This window comes from Hemiscyllium ocellatum, chromosome 23, assembly GCF_020745735.1.
Source record: "Hemiscyllium ocellatum isolate sHemOce1 chromosome 23, sHemOce1.pat.X.cur, whole genome shotgun sequence".
Lineage (NCBI taxonomy): Eukaryota > Metazoa > Chordata > Chondrichthyes > Orectolobiformes > Hemiscylliidae > Hemiscyllium > Hemiscyllium ocellatum.
In genome coordinates, this window is record NC_083423.1 from 15,315,936 (window position 1) to 15,335,914 (window position 19,979).

Here is a 19,979-nt window from a genome sequence, read left to right on the forward strand (position 1 = left end):
GTTTCAACAAATTGATTTACCTGCATCCTGACTGTCTGTTATCAGTTCTAAAGTGTAAGCTAAATATTGTCAGCAAATATTCTCTTACTGAATTTATTTTATTCACTTCAGCAAATCTACCAAGCAGTTCTGACACCTGCTTGCAATGGTCTGAATAATGAAGTACCAGGGTGCCAGGACAGGAGGAATTTACATCTCTTTACTGGCAGTTGCAGCATTAGGTCTGTGCTACACCAATGCTATCCAATTCCAAAGGCAACAGAACTAAAACAAAGATCAGATCAGCCACGATCCATTGGCTGGAGAGTCAAGTTCCTATTTCTTACCTTATTAAACATGAAATAAGTATCCATGACTAACTCACTGGTTAATATCTAGCTTGATATTTATTATCTACAAAAACCTTACATTCGTATATTTTGCCTGCCAGTACTACCTAACTAGTCAGATAATTTGCTTCAACTTTTTGCCAAAGATTCCTCTGTAAACGTTTCTCATCATAATCATACCCCATCATCGGCCAGGATAAATCCTGTATATTCAAAATATGCATCAATTAGGATGTTGTCAAACAAGGATTGCAATCATTGACTTAAAGGGTGACGAAAATACTGTACTCATGGCTCCTTTCAAAGCCATCGTGGAATGGTCCTGCTATCATAGATCTGACAACTAACTAATGCGGTTAGATTAAAAAAGGCAGTATTCTGTCACATAAGGACTAAGAGAAATCTCTTTATTTGATTAATCTTATCTGCTTTCTGAAGAGTTTGCCTGAGAAAAGCAATGTTGTGGTGCACTCATTGTTCCTGCTTAACTACAATGATGTGTGGTAGCCATGGTGTCTGACAGTATTGGAGTTGCATTGGACTTCTATAATAGTAACTGAGTCAGTGGAGAATAGGACAAAGCCAAAGTACAAAGTACAAGAAATGCTTTGCAGCATGTGTCAGGTTGCAAGGTGAACAATGACCCAATGACAAAACTACATGGTAACACAAGTACTGAGACACCAAATTATGCTGTGTTTCAACAGTTCTGTAGCACAGACAGCAACAGTCAGTTACCTACTTGGTTCAAAGAACAACATGATTTCCAACAACACAGACAGGAAGAGGTTCTACAGGCAACTGTATTATTTCTCAATTACTCTCTACACAGTCCCCACAAATAACAGAATAATCAAGAGTGGATAATACTGCAAATCAAACACAAATCTTAATATAGTCAACCATTAAATGACACCATACATTTGATAACTTTGATATCCATCAGTCTCCATTTCCTTAGCTCTGATCCTGGAACTTCTATTCTTCACTCTTCATAGGTGCATTAGCTTTGTGACCCTATATAATATCTTTATCTTCTCCTTTCTAAGTTTTCTATTCCTATCAGCTTCCCATACAGATGTATGTGAACAGCTATTTTTGCCTTTCATTTCTCCAGATCACAGAATCATTCTTATTTCACTGCACAAGGATAGCAAACACATTAACCTATCCAATCCCAATGAGACTCTTCAACAACTTACCACATGTAAACACATGTTGTTATACCAATTGAAACTAAGCATTCTGACCATAGCGCACAAGTGTGGATCACAATTGAAACTGACACCTTGCTATATTCATGACTGAAACTACCATAATCTCTCTCTCTCCAGACCACGAACAGCCATTCATAAAGAGAATCATGTATAATTTACTGGTTAGTCTATTGTAGCCATGCTTATTGCAAGCCAAAAGTTGTAATTTGATGTAAGGAATATTGTGCACAATGGTACACCTTAATGATAGCAGAATGTAATTTCACTCAGATAACCACAATCTTAATTGATAACAAAGCCTCAGTTCAAGCGTTTGGTAGTTTTCAACATATGAACACTTGCTGAACTTAATGTATTTGTAGCTAATAAGCTTTTCAGCCCCTTAGTCCTATCCCAGCAAACAAATAAAATCATGAATAACCTTCAACTTTCCAAATTGATTCTGTAACTCTCAAATGCCTTGCCTTCGTGTGTCAGATAAAAGGGCCTGCTGCACACACACAATAGCAATGAATGGACTTACTTACAAGCTTCATCGATCCCTGATGGTTGCAATGATCAATTTTTTGGTGCAGAGGCACTAACCTGCAAAGGCTTCTCTTCCTGCACCTGTTTGATACCGAAGACCACCTTGGCCATCATGTATTTCTCACAAACATGATGGCCTGAGTAAATACAATAAAGAAACATGGCATTAGTTGCCACATGCATGCTGATGACATTCAGTTCTGTTTCACTGCTGTCTCTCCTAACCTCTCTGCTGCCTCTCAAATTGTCAGGCTGCTAGTTCAACATCCAATACTGGGTGAGCAGACATTTCCTCTAAATAAATATTGAGAAAACTGAAGTCTTGGTTCCTGCCTAAAACCGTGCTCTCCCAGATACCAGACTCTTTCTCTCCTCTGCAACTATGAGGCTGAACTAGATGTTTTTGCATTTGTTTACTTTATCCCAAGATGAGCATCTGAACACACAGCCATTGCATCTTATAATTCAACCTATTTCCACCTCTAATAATATCACCTGACTCCACATTTGCCTCACCTAATCTGTTGCTAAAACCTTCATGTCAAATCAAAACATGACTCTTCTCCTAACCAATCTCCCACATTCTCCAATCTGTAATTCAAGCCATCCAACACGCACTGCCTGTCCTAACTCTCAATATATCTTTGTCACTATTAGCCTATGCTTTCTGATCTACACAGGTTCCTGCTTAAACAATGACTCCCCATCTTTTTGTGTGCCTTTAGAGGAACTGTTAAACGCAGTCATGACATTTAAAAGTCATTTCGAGGAGTACATCAACAGGAAAGATTTGGAGAAATATGGGCCAAACTTAGACAAGTGGGACTAAGTTAGTTTGAAAACATGGTTGGTGTGGATCCATTGGACCAAAGGGTGACTTATTTGAAACCTACCATTTTGATTAAGCTTTTGGCCATCCGGGCTAGTATGGCCACTGAGAATCAATCAAGTTCTATTTTTCAATGTTTCTGTGAAGCAAGTTGAAATATTTCACTGTGTTAAAAGGTGCCACATGAACACAAGTGCTGCTAATGTTGAAAGTAGGTATGTGTGTGACAAGGGATTTCCCTTAACTTTACGATGCATTGCCAGAAGATGCATTAAATCAAACGACAGGATTTCACTGGCCAATTCATTAAAAAGTGCACTGCAAAGAAAAACTGAGCTAAATCAGTGGGAAAAATATGAATTGCCTAACATTTCACTGATACTGGTGTTGCTGTGTATTTATGACATCTATTACTTCTATATCTGGTGTTTAGATTTACTATTTTCAAAACAAAGTGAACCTGAATCTTGATAACATGTAGGTCACATGCCTCTAACTTGTGATGGTGACTTTGTCTGAAGAGGATGTTGACCGTCATCTGTCAAAAGCAATATTATGCCATTCCTGTTAATGTTTGGGATCTTGCATGTGGCACACCAGGACTGGGAGGTGGCAGAAAGATTGGAGTAGACCAGGTTTGTCCTTCATTCTGTCTTATTGCTACATCATGTAAATGTACCTCGTAAGAAGTCTAATCACATTTGTGCCACCTCAGTTAGTTACCATGTATCTTCTGTGAAATCCTGAATATGGACTTGTCTCAAATGTAACTGGCAATTCTGTACCTGCACTGTATCTTGGGGTTTTACATGCCACTTGAGTTTCAAAAACAGCAGTGAGACTTGAGTTGGTAAATTGCTAAGTACTGATCTGCCAAACAACAGCTATGCCACTGAGGAAATCATCGCATTGAGTTACTACTCTCAAACGTAACAGACCGTTGGACCAGAGATAATGTGGAAAATCAGCAACTTGAATGTATCTTGAATAGTTTACAAATAAATTGAGCTCCATTGTCTGTAATGATCTCTCTTGGGGCATTAAACTAATTAAAGATGGAGTTCAGAAAACGTGCAACAGTTTTATGAACTGTAAAATGATGTATGGTGGGGTAAACTGTCAAAGGTGATGATCCAGTTATTTCCATGGATACTGAGCACCCATCTACTCCAGGCCTGTCTTCCAGCACTTTGCCTATTGACTTGAATGCTGTGTTTCAAATCATGAAATAATTCAGCAATTTTGCAACAGTTCTCATCTCTGTCACTCTTTCAGGCAATGAGTTCCAGATACCCAATCACCTTCTGGGTGAAAAAAAATGCCTTAAATCACCTCTAAATATCCTACCCTATACTTGCAGTCTATACCCCCTACTCATGACGCCTCTACAAGGGGAAAGCTTTCTTCACTTAGACCATAGGAAATAGGAGCAGAAATTAGGACATTCGGTCCATTGAGTTTGCTCCACTATTCAATCATGACTGATAACTTTCTCAACCCCATTTTCCCTGTAACCTTTGATCCCCTTGACAATCAAGAGGCTATCGATCAATGACCTAGCCTCTACAGCCTTCTGTAGTGATGAATTGCATGGAGTCACCACTCTCCAGCTGAAGATGTTTCCCTCACCTCTGTTCTAAAGAGTCTCCTGTTTACTCTAAAGCAGTGCCCTCAGGTCCTTGTTTCTCCTGCTAATGGAAACATTTTCCCAACATCCACTCTGGCCAGACCATTCAGTACTCAACCCCCCCATCCTTCTAAATTCCATTGAATATAGACCCAGAGTCCTCAAACATTCCTCATATGTTAAGCCTTTCATTCTGGGGATCATTCTCATGAACCTCCTCTGCTCCAGGGCTACTTCTACTCTGTGCCTCTCATAATTTTGTACATTTTAATCAGGTCACATCTCAGCATGCTCTGTTCTAGGGAAAGCAACCTGAGCCAAAATAATTTTTCTTCATAACTAGAATGCTCCAGCCAGGCAACATCCTGGTGAATCAGCTCTGTACCCTCTCTAGTGACTACTGAGCAGTCTTTTACATCTTCAAAGAAATCCTGCCTAATAAATCACCTGAAGAGGATTTGTTGAAACCTGTAGCATTCGAATGGGACATGGAATGTGGTGAGTACTTATTATTCACCGCAAAGTGTACTGATCAGTAACCACATTAACTAAGTGATTATTAAGGAAGTCACATGTCATTCAGGAGTAACAGTTTCTCAATCACTTTAAAAACAGTAACATTTTCATGTTTGGTATTTACAATTAAAGTCTATCCATGCGTATAAAATTAATTTTATGAATATAATTGGAAGTAGTCATTACAAAGGCACATTATTGCAACAGTACAAAAAGTCAAATTTAAAAGAAGGTAAAAACTACATTACTTTATCATTTGTAAATAACAAGTATCCCTCACAAATCATATTGACTATGATTGAACAAAGTTTGTTGCAACATTTAATTTGATGCGTGGTAGGGATCTTTTCGAAAGGCATCAGTAATTTAATTGCATCAAACAGATTCTTTCTGAAAAGCAATTATTAGAATGTTGCTAAGGTCTATGGTGCTACAAAAGCTTTAAATCAGCCTTCCTTTCTGGTAGCTGCCATTTCACCAATTACTCAAGGAAAAAAAGAGGTCAAGAACCTTGAATCTAATCAATCACTAAAAGCTGAAACTAGCACCAGCTCTGCCTTTCTTGTGCACCATTATGTTTTATCAAACACGGTGTGAACTTTCCAGTACATTTAGGAAATGTGACTATTTCAATCTAATACTTTTGCACTTAACCTAACCATGCAAATTTGATCATCATTACTACTGGATGCCAAATAACAAGTTAATAAACATTAATGTTCAGAGATTAAAAAAAAACCTTTTAGTTTACCATATAGTGGCTGAAACCAATTAAGTCTTTAAAGAATGGAAACATATAGTCTATATAATGGAGTAGTCAAAAACGGTGGAATGCTTGATTTACCTCTCCTTCTGTTAAGTTATCAATCTTACAAAGTGCTAATTAGGAACAGGAGGCTTTAACGTTGTAAACAATGTAACTGTGAAAAGCCCTGAAAGCTGATGGCTTCCTAGCCCCACGGTTGCAAGCGGTCATGCACAAGCTGCACAAAGGTCTTACCTAGTGAAGAAAAGCAAGAAGCAAATTCATCTAGAGGAAATGAAATTAGCTTTTTTTAAAAAATTCAGTGTAACAAGTTGTTAGAAAAAACAAACAACAGGCCAACAGAACATGCATCTTGCAGTCATTTTTCTCAGAAACAACCTATTGAGATGAGTTCAGTTGGTCAGCTGTTAAAGGAGTGATGAGCTGAACCAAGCAGATTGTGGTACTGAGATTAGATGACAGGTCTGTTGATATCAATAAGCACAATGGAGGAATGGCACAACCAATTAGGATTTCCGAGTCTGATTATTCCATTGAGAACAGAAACAGACATAATTATTGTGTTACCACGACTGAATACACTTTTCAAAGTCTAAAGATAAAGATTAGTTTGGGATTGCCACCTGCTGCATAGCTATCAGCAAGCCAACACTTTCAGTGGACAAGCATAAAATACTTGCCCCACAATTTGTCATTAATATATATTTGTTTTAAACATGAACCTTTCGACTTTAAATCTTCAAATCAACTTTCAGGCTACCACTGCCCACACTGAAGAAATTTGCTACCTTATTCTTTTTTTACCTACAATATCACTTTCATGCTTTACTGAATGCAATATTCTAAAGAGCTAAAATAATCTTAAAAACTGTACAAACTTAGTTGGAAACAAAAATAAAAGTACAGTGAAAAAAATCCAGTGTCTGGATATTGAGGGATCCTTGCAAGTGTATAATGTAACATCATGGGCAGATACTTCTGAGGAGAAGCTCCACCTAGTTTTTGCACTGAGATGTAATTCACTGCCTCAATGACTCCCAGGTATTCACCATTCTGTATCTACCGGTTAATTCTGCTGCAGTTTAGGCAATGCTGATAATTATAATACACCTTAGCACTCCATCATTCATAGTGTATGAAACACAATGCACTTGACTATTTTATTCCCCTATAAAACAGAGCAATAAAGTGCAGGAAATGAAATCACAATGGCCTGTGTGCAGTAACAGCTCTCTCAGGATTCAAATGCCAGGATCCAGCACATTTTGCATCTACTCTCAGATTTGATGGCCTTTTTTGTTCATTAAGCTTCCTGCTGAAAGCTAGGGATTTTCACTGCAGTAGTGCATGGGGTCATTGTTAAAAACCAATCCACATTTTCTATTGATCACAGCTCATTTTTAAATGGCCTCAGATCTTACAGACACATCAAATTTTAATAAACCGCACTAATAAATGATTGTAGAATACACTTTAGTTTTTCAGATACTCATCTGAAACAAAACTTTCACAAAAAAACTGAAAACCTAGAGAAGAAAAACATCCCTTTATTCTGTTTCAATTAGCTTTGACTTATTAATTTAAGAAACAAATGCTGATACCAGAAGCATTGTTTCAGCAGTACTTGTAAATTGAAGACATCTACTTTCAGTTAGTTGTGATTTTGACATCTGTGGAATGTCATTACCATTCGTGAGAAATTGTCATCAAACTAATAAGAAATCCACATTGCTTGTTCAAAATGGAGTGCATTAAAACCAAATGACTTCACAATAAACTCTTGATGCAAATATTCAGGTCCCTAAAATTGCTTTAACCATCATATGAAAGCTCAAATCTTGAGATAATTAGTTCAACTTTCATTATGTAAACCAAAATTATTTTTAAAAATCAGTTTTATATTAAGCTGATGCTTTTCAACTAATTTAATTCACAGGTATAGCATTTTATGTATAGGTAATCACAGTACCAAGAATGGCGTGATTACTCCAAATGCTGAAATGGCTCAAGTGATGTGGGCTGATCATGACAAGACATAGGATGTCTTTGCATGCATTGCCACCATCATTGCACTCTGCGCATTCACAATAAACATAACCTTGAAACAATGACAGCATTAAGCCAAATGTATGAACTATACAGCCTTTTGCATACACAATTTTCTGACCATTTATTTTTATTCAAGGAAGAATAAACAATGAATAGGAAGTTGAAAGCAACACACTTATCCATTATCGTTAAAAATATTTCCCTTCCATTATTTTAAATATGGAAACACTGAGTTCAAGAAATAACTGATTTTTAATACCTGCATTATATTTGAGAGAAATAGTAGACAGTATGTTCTATAATGTTAACTTACATTTAGTTGATCTCGTGACATTATTTTAAAACATTATTTATAAGATTGAATTGAATTGAATTGAATAGATCACGATGGTTTGCTGGGTTTGCTCACAATTTGACTCCATAATTGACTTGACTGAATGCAGGAGGAGTTACTATTTTATTTCTAACTTCAATCTTTGAATGGGTAGCGATTATTATAATTGGCATCAATTGTTTGCACATTGAAAGCTAGATGCATTCAAATTAAATTTATTCAAACTTCCAATTTCAGCTTCTGGCATGGTTGATCATGGTTACCTTCTGTATTTGTCATGGACTATGATTCTTGCATCTGATTGACAGCATCCTTTGCTAAATATGAAGTATTAAAAGAAAAATTTTTTGTTTGAGGACAACTATTTTTCCAGAAACACTAAGGCAACATGCTTCCATTATTAATACTTCTTCTAAACCACAGGATTATGCAGCAATTTGGAGTGTCCATGCACATCAGTCAGCATGCAAACGCATTAACTTTTAGCTCCTTAAGTCATTGCTGTGCCCAGCTCTTGGGGGTCAACACAGTAGCAGGAAAAATTAGAAGGAGCGTAGCACATCATCACATCCCCCATTCAATCTCCAGGAATTTCTGAAGCTGAAGACATTTCTGAATGTTTCCTTTTTGATTTTGGAGAACACTTCTAAAAAGACCAAGGAAAAGACAAAAAATGCAAGACCATTCATGGCTGGAATCACAGGATCACTGTCCTGTGATCCAGTGGTAGGGGAGTCATACAGGACGAAATGAAGAAAAGTATTTCATTCTTCACTAAGTGCTGATGTAACCAGATCAAAATATTTTGTCACGAGAGTACTCTGTCCCATTTACATATCCAGTGGATGCATCTGGCATTCAGACTAACCTTTACAGTAAATTTTCTGATTTTTATAGGTATCATGAAATATCTTCAAAATTAGGTGCCTAACCCACCCCTTCCACCTTAAAAACCAGCTGTTTTGCTTTGGAGTTGTTGTAATAATAATAATACCTAAAACAAAGCTATAAGAATAGCTTGAGTTTGGCAAAAAATACAACGAGTAAAAATATGCAGATGTTAAATATCTGAAATAGAAAATGCTGAAAACACGCAGGGCCAAGCACTGCTGGCAGAGACAGCAGTCTGAACTCTTCAAAGATTTCTTTTTTGCTCTACTGGCTCTTCAATATTAGGAATCAGTATCTAGCTAGGGAATGCACAAATGACCCTTCAACATGTGGATGTCAGCTTCACCCTTTTCCCCTTTAAGTACCTGACCTTTACTCTGCAGATTAAATGGAAAGATGTACTCAACAGTGCACAGATAAGTACATTTGATACAAAATGATCTTTTCACAATTCAGTTTCACAAAACATTGCTGAAATGTACAACAATACATGCATTTATTTGAGATAGCTGCCATGTCCAATGTACTATTCTATACCATTCCCTCCTGGATACTGTGTACTCCATAGGGCTATCATCTAGAGTTACATTTGGCAAAGACTGCTCTTCGTGAATTTTCAATGAAAACTGCTAGGATCACATCAGGAACATCTCTGGAAAACTTAATAAATAACAAACATCAAAATTCCTAATGGTGCTTTTATTATTCAAAGAGTTGCAATGGTACATATTATCTCATAAAACAGAAGTCAAAATGGAATTAAAGAAGTTGGATTTACATTAAGGAGTTTACTTCAGACAGCTAATTGACCTTTTATATCATGAAAATGTTTTTATGTGCACAAGAATGACCCACTTCGTTTCTGGAGGTCTGACTTCCTAAGATTGAAATGCACATTATTGCTCGTGATAACTTACATTATATCAAATGCTGTCAGTGTAGTCGTACTTAACTGTTAAGTCCACTTCGTTTCTGGACACATGATATAACCTTGATTTTTACACAAATATAATCACAGGCATTGTACATTTTACTCATTTCAGAGGAGGAAAAAGACAGAAGCACCATATTCAAGGAATATGAGAACATTGCTACTAATTGTGCGTTTTATAAATTTTCCTTGCTCTCTGGCTTTTCCTAAACTTCAAATACACCTCCTTACATGTTCTTGTTCCTCCTACTGGCTGATTATGTTAAAATCAAGATCCAATGCACTGGCTCTAACTCACTCTTTCTTTTTCTAGGATCTCAAGAAAGTGGAGCTCCGCATCTTTTTCAGTTTTTCCTTCCTCTTGCACTTCACAAGCTTTTAAAACCCAAACTGTTACTTGATTTAACTCATCTTCTCTCTTATATTTTTCAATCTTGCACGTGTCCTGCACTACAGGCCTTGGTTCTGCACCTGGATATATAAGAGACTTAATACAGTAAGAATAAACACTGTGATTAGACTACTTAGATTAGATTAGATTACTTACAGTGTGGAAACAGGCCCTTCGGCCCAATAAGTCCACACCGACCCTCTGAAAAGCATCCCACCCAGACCCATTCCCCTACATTTACTCTTTCACCTAACACTATGGGCAATTTAGCATGGCCAATTCACCTAACCCGCACATCTTTGGACTATGGGAGGAAACCGGAGCACCCAGAGGAAACCCACGCAGTCACGGGGAGAATGTGCAAACTCCACTCAGACAGTTGCCCGAGGCGGGAACTGAACCCGGGTCTCTGGCGCTGTGACGCAGCAGTGCTAACCACAGTGCCACCGTGGCAGGTAGTTTGTAGTTCAATAGCTTAGTCTTGGGTTCATGCATTCACAAATGCTTCTGTTTTGCTCTCATAAATCAAGGTGCCATTAGAAGTCTTTGGCCTATAAGATTCCCTATCCACGTTTACTGTTTCCACATGGATGTTTGTTCTGTGCTTTCATTTTTCTCCCTTTCAGCAGATAAAGTGCAAAGAGGTGCATGGCAGTTGCTACTTTCTACTGTGCATCAATTGTGAGATGCATTTAAGATCAAGCCACATAAACACATGAGGGAGAAAGGAATGGAAGAATATATTGACTAGATGAAGGAGAAAGAGGTGCTCATATTCAGCATAAACACTAGCATGACTATTTGGGTTCAATTATGTTGTAGATTTTACAAGATAAGAACATTTTAAATTGTGTAGGATAACCAACAGAGATGGTGGTGCACGGTACTAGTAATCCCTAACCCCTGGCTCATGTTCTGGGAACATGTGAACTCCATTTTGGTGGATTGTGAAATCTGAATTTCATAAAATCTAGCATCAAAAACTTGTCTAATGGTGACCATCTAATCACTGTTGATTGTCATAAAAGCATTCCTGAAGGAAATCTGTCATTCTTACCTATTACACAAAAACACACAGAATTGATGGAGCAAGCCATTTGGTCCTTTCAGCTGACTCCACCATTCAATATGATCATGCTTGATCATCTGACTCAGTATCCTGTCCCCACTTTCTCCAAAGCATTAAAAACTATATTCATTCCTTTCTTGAAAACATTCAATATTTTGGCCCCAACCACTATCTGGTACAGACATCCAAAGACTCATCACTCTGTGGATGGAGAAATTTCTCATCTCAGTCCAAAATGGCCTACCTTGTATCCTTCAACTTTATCTTCTGGTTCTGGACTCCCCAGTCATTGGGTACATCCTTCCTACATTCACCTTGTCCTATTAGAATTGTGTGTGTTTCTATGAGATTCTACTGCATCCTCCCCCACCCCAGTAAGTATAGTCTTAACCAGTACAGTCTCTTTTCACACATCTTGACATTTTGGGAATCAGTCTGGTAAGTCATCACTGCATGCCCCTTCAATAACCTGAACATCCTTTCTTAGATAAAGAGACTAAAACTGGATGCAGTATTCTAGGTGGGGTCACATCAAGTCCATATACATTTGCAGTAAGACATTACTGTTCCTGTTACTGAATCACTTGCCTATCATTTAACTGCTGCACCTGCATGCTTACTTTCAGTGACTTGCATACATGGCCACCCAGGTCTCACTACACCTCCTTCCTTTACCAATCTATTGCCATTCAAATGATAACTCACCTTGATTTTTGCACTTCATCTGCCATGTATTTGCCTATTCACTCAACTTGTCCAAATCACCACGAAATATCTCTGCACTGTTCTCATACCTCACTTGTCTACCCAGCTTTGTGCCATCTGCAAACTTGAGAGACATTACATTCAGTTCCCTCATTTAAATTAATACAACAATGTTGGGAAAAGCTACATTTCTAGCACCAATCCTTGCTGTATTCCACTAGTTTTTATCTACCACACAGAAAAATACATTTATTTCTACTCTTCGTTCCCTGCCAGCCATTCTCTACCCATGTCACTACACTATCCTAATCCTGTGAATTTTAATTTTTCATGCTAATTTCTTACATGGCCTTATCAAAGGCCTTCTGAAAGTCCAAGTAAACCACACTCACAAGCTCCCCTTTATCAACTCTACCAAGTACATCCTCAAAAATTCCAGAGGATTTCTTAAGCACGATTTTCCTGTCACAAATCCTGATTCTGCCTGATACAATGACTGCACTTGGAGTAATCTTTCACATCATTGTAGCATTTTTTTCCAACTACCGATGTCAGGCTAACCGATCTATAATTCCCTTCTCTCACTCTTCTTGTTTAATTAGTGGAGTTGCATGAGTTCCCCTCCAATCTATACTGACTGTTCCAAAGTTCACAGCATCTTGAAAGATTATGACCAATGCAGGCAATATTTCTAGGGGCCACTTTCTGAGGTACTCTGGGATGTGGACTATTGAGCCTTGAGGATTTATGGTCCTTTGATCCCATCAAGTTCCCCGATACTATTTCCTTAACAATTCTGATTTCCTTCAGTTCTTCCCTCTCACTAGATACTGTGTTCCCAACATTCCTGGGATTTTAACTGTGTCTTCCTTTGCAAAAACAGAACTAAAATATCATTTACTTGACCACCATCTATTTGTCACCAGTTCTAATTTCCCCGTTTCTGACTGTAATAGATCTACACGTCTTAACTAATCATTTTATCTTCATAAAGCTACAGAAGCTTTCACAATCAGTTTGTATATTTCCTTCAAGCTTACTTATTCTATTTTCAATCTCTTAATTAATCCCTTTGTCCTTTGGTGAAATTTAAAGTACTTCCAATCCTCATCTCTGCTGCCTTTCTTGGTGAATCTGTATACCACTTCATCAATCAACTACTTTCTCTAATTTCCTCATTGGCCACACTTAGATCACAATTCTTTGATTTTTGTGCTTGGCAAGAATGAACAAACAATTTTGGTCTGTATGCAAACTCAGACCCCTAGTATTTTGGGTGACACTTAACTGCTCTATGAAATGTCCAAAAAAGCCGCTTAGTCATATCAAAACGCGACAAGTCTATGACATTGACAGAATGCTATTTCTGAGAAGTAACACTCCAGTCAGTCAGCTTTAATCACCACTAGTTTTAGGCATAACTCAAAGTTGCTTCATCAATATATCACAACAGAATGACAAGTTTGTTTATTTGGATAAATTTCTCCAAACTTTTAAGAGCAAAAGTGAATGCATGATGTTTAACATCAAAACAGACATTGCTGGAAACACACCAGACATCAGCCATGACACAAAAGATAGTAATATCTTGATGGGGTTGTGGAGGTGGCGTGGGGGGTTGAGCGGGAGGATATTTCTGGGATTCATTCATAATGACTGGGATCATGCTCCTCACACTGAAGATGAATTGTCTCTCACGCTGTTTAAGATGCTGAATGATCTGCAACATATTTCCAGCATTTCTGCTTTAACCTCAGAATTTTAAGTATCATTTTTCTGAATCATCACTGGAAAAGGAAATAAAATGATAGTGTGCTATTTAAGTTCTACCTCATTACCACCCCACGGTTCTACAGTGTGAGCAGCGAATCTCAGCAGCAGTGCACACTCCCATGCTGCTAACTGAGCTGCTTCATTTCAGATGAAAATGATCAATATAATGAGAAATGATGTAACTATCATGATATTTGCTGGATGAACTGAAATGCACAGATAACATTTAAAGGCACCATTAGATTGCTTCTGCTTTAAACAAAGAAGTGGTTCACCAAAAAAAAAGACAAATTACAATATGAGATCTTACTTGAACTTGGACTCCACTTCACTAACAGCTTTCTGATATTGCTCAGCAGTCAGCTTGTAGAATTGGGCACTCTAGGGGGAAAATGAAAACCATTAAAATGATAAAAATTATATTCAAATGAGCCTCTGTTCCCCACCCCCCTCCAACATAACAGCATAAAGTAGTCTTAGGATGTCAATGATTGTCACTCCCAGGTTTGTGTTAATCACATTGATGGCAATGTGATTAAACAGGAGTGTAACTGGTTGGGGTGCATGGGTCATTGCGCAGGGTGATGAATGGCTCAAAACCAGTCTCACAGCCTGACGCACTGACATACAGTAATCTCATTTGGGACCAGATTTATCTTTCTTTACTGAATCAATAAAGATGAACACAACAGTTGTAGGAATCAATAGCAATTTTTGATTGTTTCAGCTTGAGGGCTCATTTTTGTTTAGGCACGGTAGTTTGAGTAGTTTATTTGCTGTTTTGGTTGCTGTTCAACAGCTCAGTTGGGGTTTCAATATAAAGAAAGGCTTTTCTAATTTGATTGCAAGCCAACTTATCAAAAAGTCATTTGTCAGCAGAGATAGGATTCATCATTTGTTTTGTATATTCCTCTTCCACCATCATTTAGTCATTACACACTCAGCCCTGATGTTTGAAGACATTTATTACCACCTGCTTTTATTGTGATAGAAAAGGGAAATACAGAACGCGACACAGAGTCCCTCAGGCAGGCATGATCTTGCGTAAATTATCTGCTTCAAAAGAGCAAGCGACAGTGTTCAGAATCCATCATACTGGGCACAAACAATCATTTCAAAAGTGAACGCACTGTTCATTTTTTTTCCAGCTATGCCTTATTACTAATGCAATCTAGCTTCACAGTATTTTGTAAATATATTTACAGTATGTGTAGAATCAAACCATAATTCAGGATTTGGTTCAAAAAGGAAAAGAAACCTGTTGTAAATAACACACAAAAAGGTCACTAGCTCCATAGAGGTTAGATCGTGTTTGTGTTGCACAAATTAGTAGCACAATTAAGAAATACTAACTGTTATGTTTATTCATCATAACAAAGTTTGTGGGATTCAATTATGTGCAAAATAGCTATCATATTTACCTCCACAATGTACCATTTTCCACTTCACGATAAGTTTCTGTCTTTGCATTTAGGAGCGACCTAAATTCATATTAATGAAAATCATGACATTGAATATACAGGTGTGGATCAACCAATAGACAAAATGGTGTTGAATGAGGGCAGAATGGAGCTACTCATGGGCAGGTAGATAGGAAATAGCAAAGAGATATCTACAGGCTGGGGGTGACAGACAAGCTGGATGGGGTGATTGACAAGCTCTGGTTAAGTCACAACTGGAGTACTGTTTTCTAGACGTCACATTTTAGGTAAGATGCTTGGATCCTTGAGAAGGTCAGGAGAAGAACCATTGTCAAATGGTTCCAGGGATAGGGGATTTTAAGTACAACGTTAGGTTAAAGAATCTGGGGTTGTTCTCTTGACAGCAAAGGACATTGAAGGGAGATTTGAAAAATGTGCACAAGATGATCACACATTTGATCAGGTAAATAAGGACCAAGTATTCTTGTTAGCTGACTGCACAAGGACTAGAAGACACAGATGTAACATCCAATCAGAACATGTAATGGAGATTGGAGGAAGCATATTTTTAAACACAACTGGTAATGATCTCAAACCTATTGCTCACAGGGTGATGGAAGCAAATATGAACAATTATTTCACAAGAAATCAAAATAGACACTTAGAAGAAATAAATTTGCACTGCAATAGGGATGGTAAGAAGAATAATGGAATAAAGGAACAGAACTGAACAATTTGCTGAACAGATCGCAAAATGAATTTGATGGGCTCAATGCCCTTCTTCTAAGTTGTAAATGACAAAGAAAAGAAATTCCAAATGTTAGTTACTGAAATGTGTTTCATTAGCACATGGGACAAATGACAAAGCAGTCCAACTGCATCAAAGTAGAATTATCCCATTAATAAAGAGTCTCCTGCTTTGCCAACACTTTGAGACGTTATGAACAGGTGTTAAGAAGAGATCATAAAATGGCATCTAATTCATATTGCTTTCTGAAGGATCTTGCTTCTGCTATTAAATTCTATGGAGTGGTTGCATAAGTTTTATAGAAATGGATGTAAAAACGTAAGCAGTTCTGTATTGCTCCTTTTGGTTACAGCAAAAGTGGATGGTAAGTTATTTCAGACATGAGGACTTGCTGTGCTTTTAACTACTAATGGGGCAAGAGATGAAAAATATTATTTTTTTTCTGCTGGCTTGGATTTCCTTCCCCACACAAAACAAAGGATAGATACGTGGCCTCTTGGATTCACATCAGGGGACTAATCACAGTCCAAAATTACAGGTCTGCAAAGAATTGATTGTGGTTTTCTTTCAGAAGTCTCAGTAAATGGTGCTTCCCAAATGTTTTCTTCATAATTAAAGAATGGTTTTGATTTTTAGAGCCAAAGAAGTTCTTTAACAGATTCCTGAAATGAACATTTTAGAATATGTGCATCAATTGCTACATACTATATGATATTGAAGTAAACGAACTTGGATAGCGCAGTGATACTACAATGGGAGGGAGGGGATAAAATATCATGGTGAGTAGTTAGTATACACTATTTTTCAAAAAAGCAAATATTTACTGCAGTCAAAGGTACAACCTATGTTTCTTATGGACAAACCTATAAGGAAGGCTCAAATTAATGATGCAGCATATAATATAAAAAGGTTTTATGCTCATCTGTATTTGTCAAAACCAAAACAGCTATTCAGAAAATACTTGGAATCATTTATGAAACTGCACTCTTCAAATAAAGTAGATAGAAACTGAAGTTCTGAGGAGATCATCAACCAAGGTTTAAGCAGTGAGACAGATACAAGCGTGAAATTAGAAACATGCTTCATGGAAGCTTACAGCTGCAAGCTCTTTAACTGATGCTGCATTTTGGAGTACTTTCCATTCATTGAACAAGTATGTACATTGTTTTTTTATTTCTTCACTTTTTAAGCTTCTGTGCTTTCTTTATTTCTTTCCTTGTACAATCATGGAACAGTTCAGCACAAATGAAGTCCATTTAACTCATGACATCCCATTATTTCTTTCCAACAGCAATTCAGTTTGCCCCATTCTTCAACTCTTCCCACACATCCCCACAATATTACCCCGAGAGCTCCCACCCAAGCATTCATTCCATTCCCTTGAAGACTATGGCTGAATTTACATTCACCAACCTCTCAGGGCATGCATTTCAAATCTTGATCACTAAATGAGTGCTCACTAATTACCAACCATTCAGCCACTGGAAAGGGGCACTCTTTATCTATTCAGTCCTTCCTGATTTTAAGCACCAAATCAAATTTCTGAAGTCTCGCCATTTTTCCTGGGCTACAACTCACGGGTGCCAGAAACCTTCAAACCCCTGCCCACATGGCCAGTTCTCAAAAACCAAAACAGAACATCCAAAGTCAAGATCAATCCTTTCCTCAGTAATATGTGCACATTTAAAGGAGACTTCATACAAGGTTGTTACAGCAACAGAAACACCAAGAAACACTAAGAACCATCAACATGGCAAACCTGTCAGAAGCCAGCCTGATACTGGCATTTGGTTGAGACAATAGAAATAATTTGCATCTTTGAAGCAATGGATAACGGCATTGGTCACTCATCACCCCTTCCCAAAATCACAACAATCTCCCATGCAGACAAACATCGATCTTTCAACAATATTATAAGACAATTGCATTGTTTCACAATCTTGAAACACCGCTGCAAAAGAACGCGACACTCCTTCTTACTTTTTCTGTGGGAAATTACCAAGTAGCCCCAGGGTGCAGAGGTCCTTTAAATTTAAAAAAGATAGCAATCTTTACCTTCTGTCATTTATCAATTACATCCATTTCTAAAGCTTCTCTGATCCAGTGATATTGGAGGATCACAAGTGAAACGAAGTGCATCTGTCACAATTTAGTCCTGAGCTGACAACATCCAAAGTGTTTTTCAAAATAAAAACCTACTCTCGTGATCGGAGCTGCCTGAAAAACATGAACAACCCATATGCCTTTTGTTTGTTCAATGGACGTGTACGTCATTGGCAATGCCATTGTTTAATAATATCGCTCTTATCCAGGAGAGTAAAGAGTCAACCATATGGCTGTGGGTCTGGAGTCATATGCATGTTGGACTGGGTAAGGATGTCACATATTCTTCCCTGAAGCCAAACAGTACACCAGATGTTTATGATGGCAACTGGGTTGTTTCAGGGTTACCATTAGTAACATTAAAATCTTATTCCAGGTTGGCTACATGAACTGGATTTAACTTCCTTAGCTGTTGTTTTGATCCTTGAATTCATGTCTCCGGATTATCAGTTGTGGTCTGTGGAAAACCAGCCGAATAATATAACTACGCTGGCATTCTTCCTTGCAACTAACAGTTTATATAATATTGTCCAGGCAGAACAATTATCCAAAGAAATTTTACAGTGGTAAGAAAGGAATTGAAGGATGAACTATAGTGGGTGGCACGGTGGCACAGTGGTTAGCACTGCTGCCTCACAGCGCCAGAGACCCAGGTTCAATTCCCGCCTCAGGCGACTGACTGTGTGGAGTTTGCACATTCTCCCAGTGTCTGCGTGGGTTTCCTCTGGGTGCTCCGGTTTCCTCCCACAGTCACAAAGATGTGCAGGTCAGGTGAACTGGCCCTGCTAAATTGCCCGTAGTGTTAGGTGAAGGGGCATGGGTGGGTTGCGCTTCGGCGGGTCGGTGTGGACTTGTTGGGCCGAAGGGCCTGTTTCCACACTGTAGGTAATCTAATCTAATAAGGAGGCAGCAAGAAGTTTTGTTGAGAACATGGGCTATTTAAAGGTTTATGAAGGCAGAGAGAGAAATTGCTGAACTATTGAGACCAGGAGAATAGAGTCAGAGAGTAATGCTAAAGTGGTTAAAAGGTCCTCCACCAAAAATTGTTCAAAGTGAGGTCATGCTAATTACCACAGATCATCAAAGTCAGGATGATCAGCGGAAGGACTGCATGGACGACTAGAAAGGCATAATTTCTGTGGGGTGAAATTAGAAAAGGTTTGAAGATAAGGAAAGCAATTTTCATTTTGTATAATGGGGAGCTAGGTGCAAAGCAGGATACAGGACTGAAACAGAGGTAGTTTGAATTTTAAATGTTAAGATCTGCTATAACAGGAACTGCTAATGTTGACACTATAACAATTTGGTGCATCAAAGGATACAAGTTCAAAGCTGAATTGAATGCTAATTTCACAGACGGGTCGTGGAACTTGACGTTATAATATATTCGAGGTGCAAAACAAACAATATTGGGGGCAAGGTGGTTTTTGGGAGATGAGACTGTGTGTGTGTGTGTGTGTGTGTGTGTGTGTGTGTGTGTGTGTGTGTGTGTGTGTGTGTGTGTGTGTGTGGGGGGGGGAAAGAGAGGAAAGAAAAAATGAAATTTTAAAAACCTATTAAACTACATCGACACAGCTGGAGTAGTCCAAAAAAAAAACCTGCTTAATGCGATTAGGAATGAAGTCGGTTTACTCCATGTTGGTTCTACACAGTTGAAACAGAATTTAATTTCTGGCAAATTGGATTTCTGTTAAATCCAAACATACAGTCATGCTAAAATCCAGTTTTCCACGGCAGGAATGTCGAATACAA

At 38.0% G+C, this 19,979-nt stretch overlaps 1 protein-coding gene across 1 annotated transcript in view; it reads right to left on the reverse strand.

Annotated features, from left to right (window-relative positions):
• chchd3a (coiled-coil-helix-coiled-coil-helix domain containing 3a) overlaps nucleotides 1-19,979 on the reverse strand; it is a 241,728-nt gene that overhangs the window by 34,107 nt on the left and 187,642 nt on the right. The window contains exon 6 of the mRNA XM_060843111.1: nucleotides 14,266-14,336. Coding sequence (XP_060699094.1) covers nucleotides 14,266-14,336 — 71 coding nt within the window. The remainder of the gene's footprint in view (nucleotides 1-14,265; nucleotides 14,337-19,979) is intronic.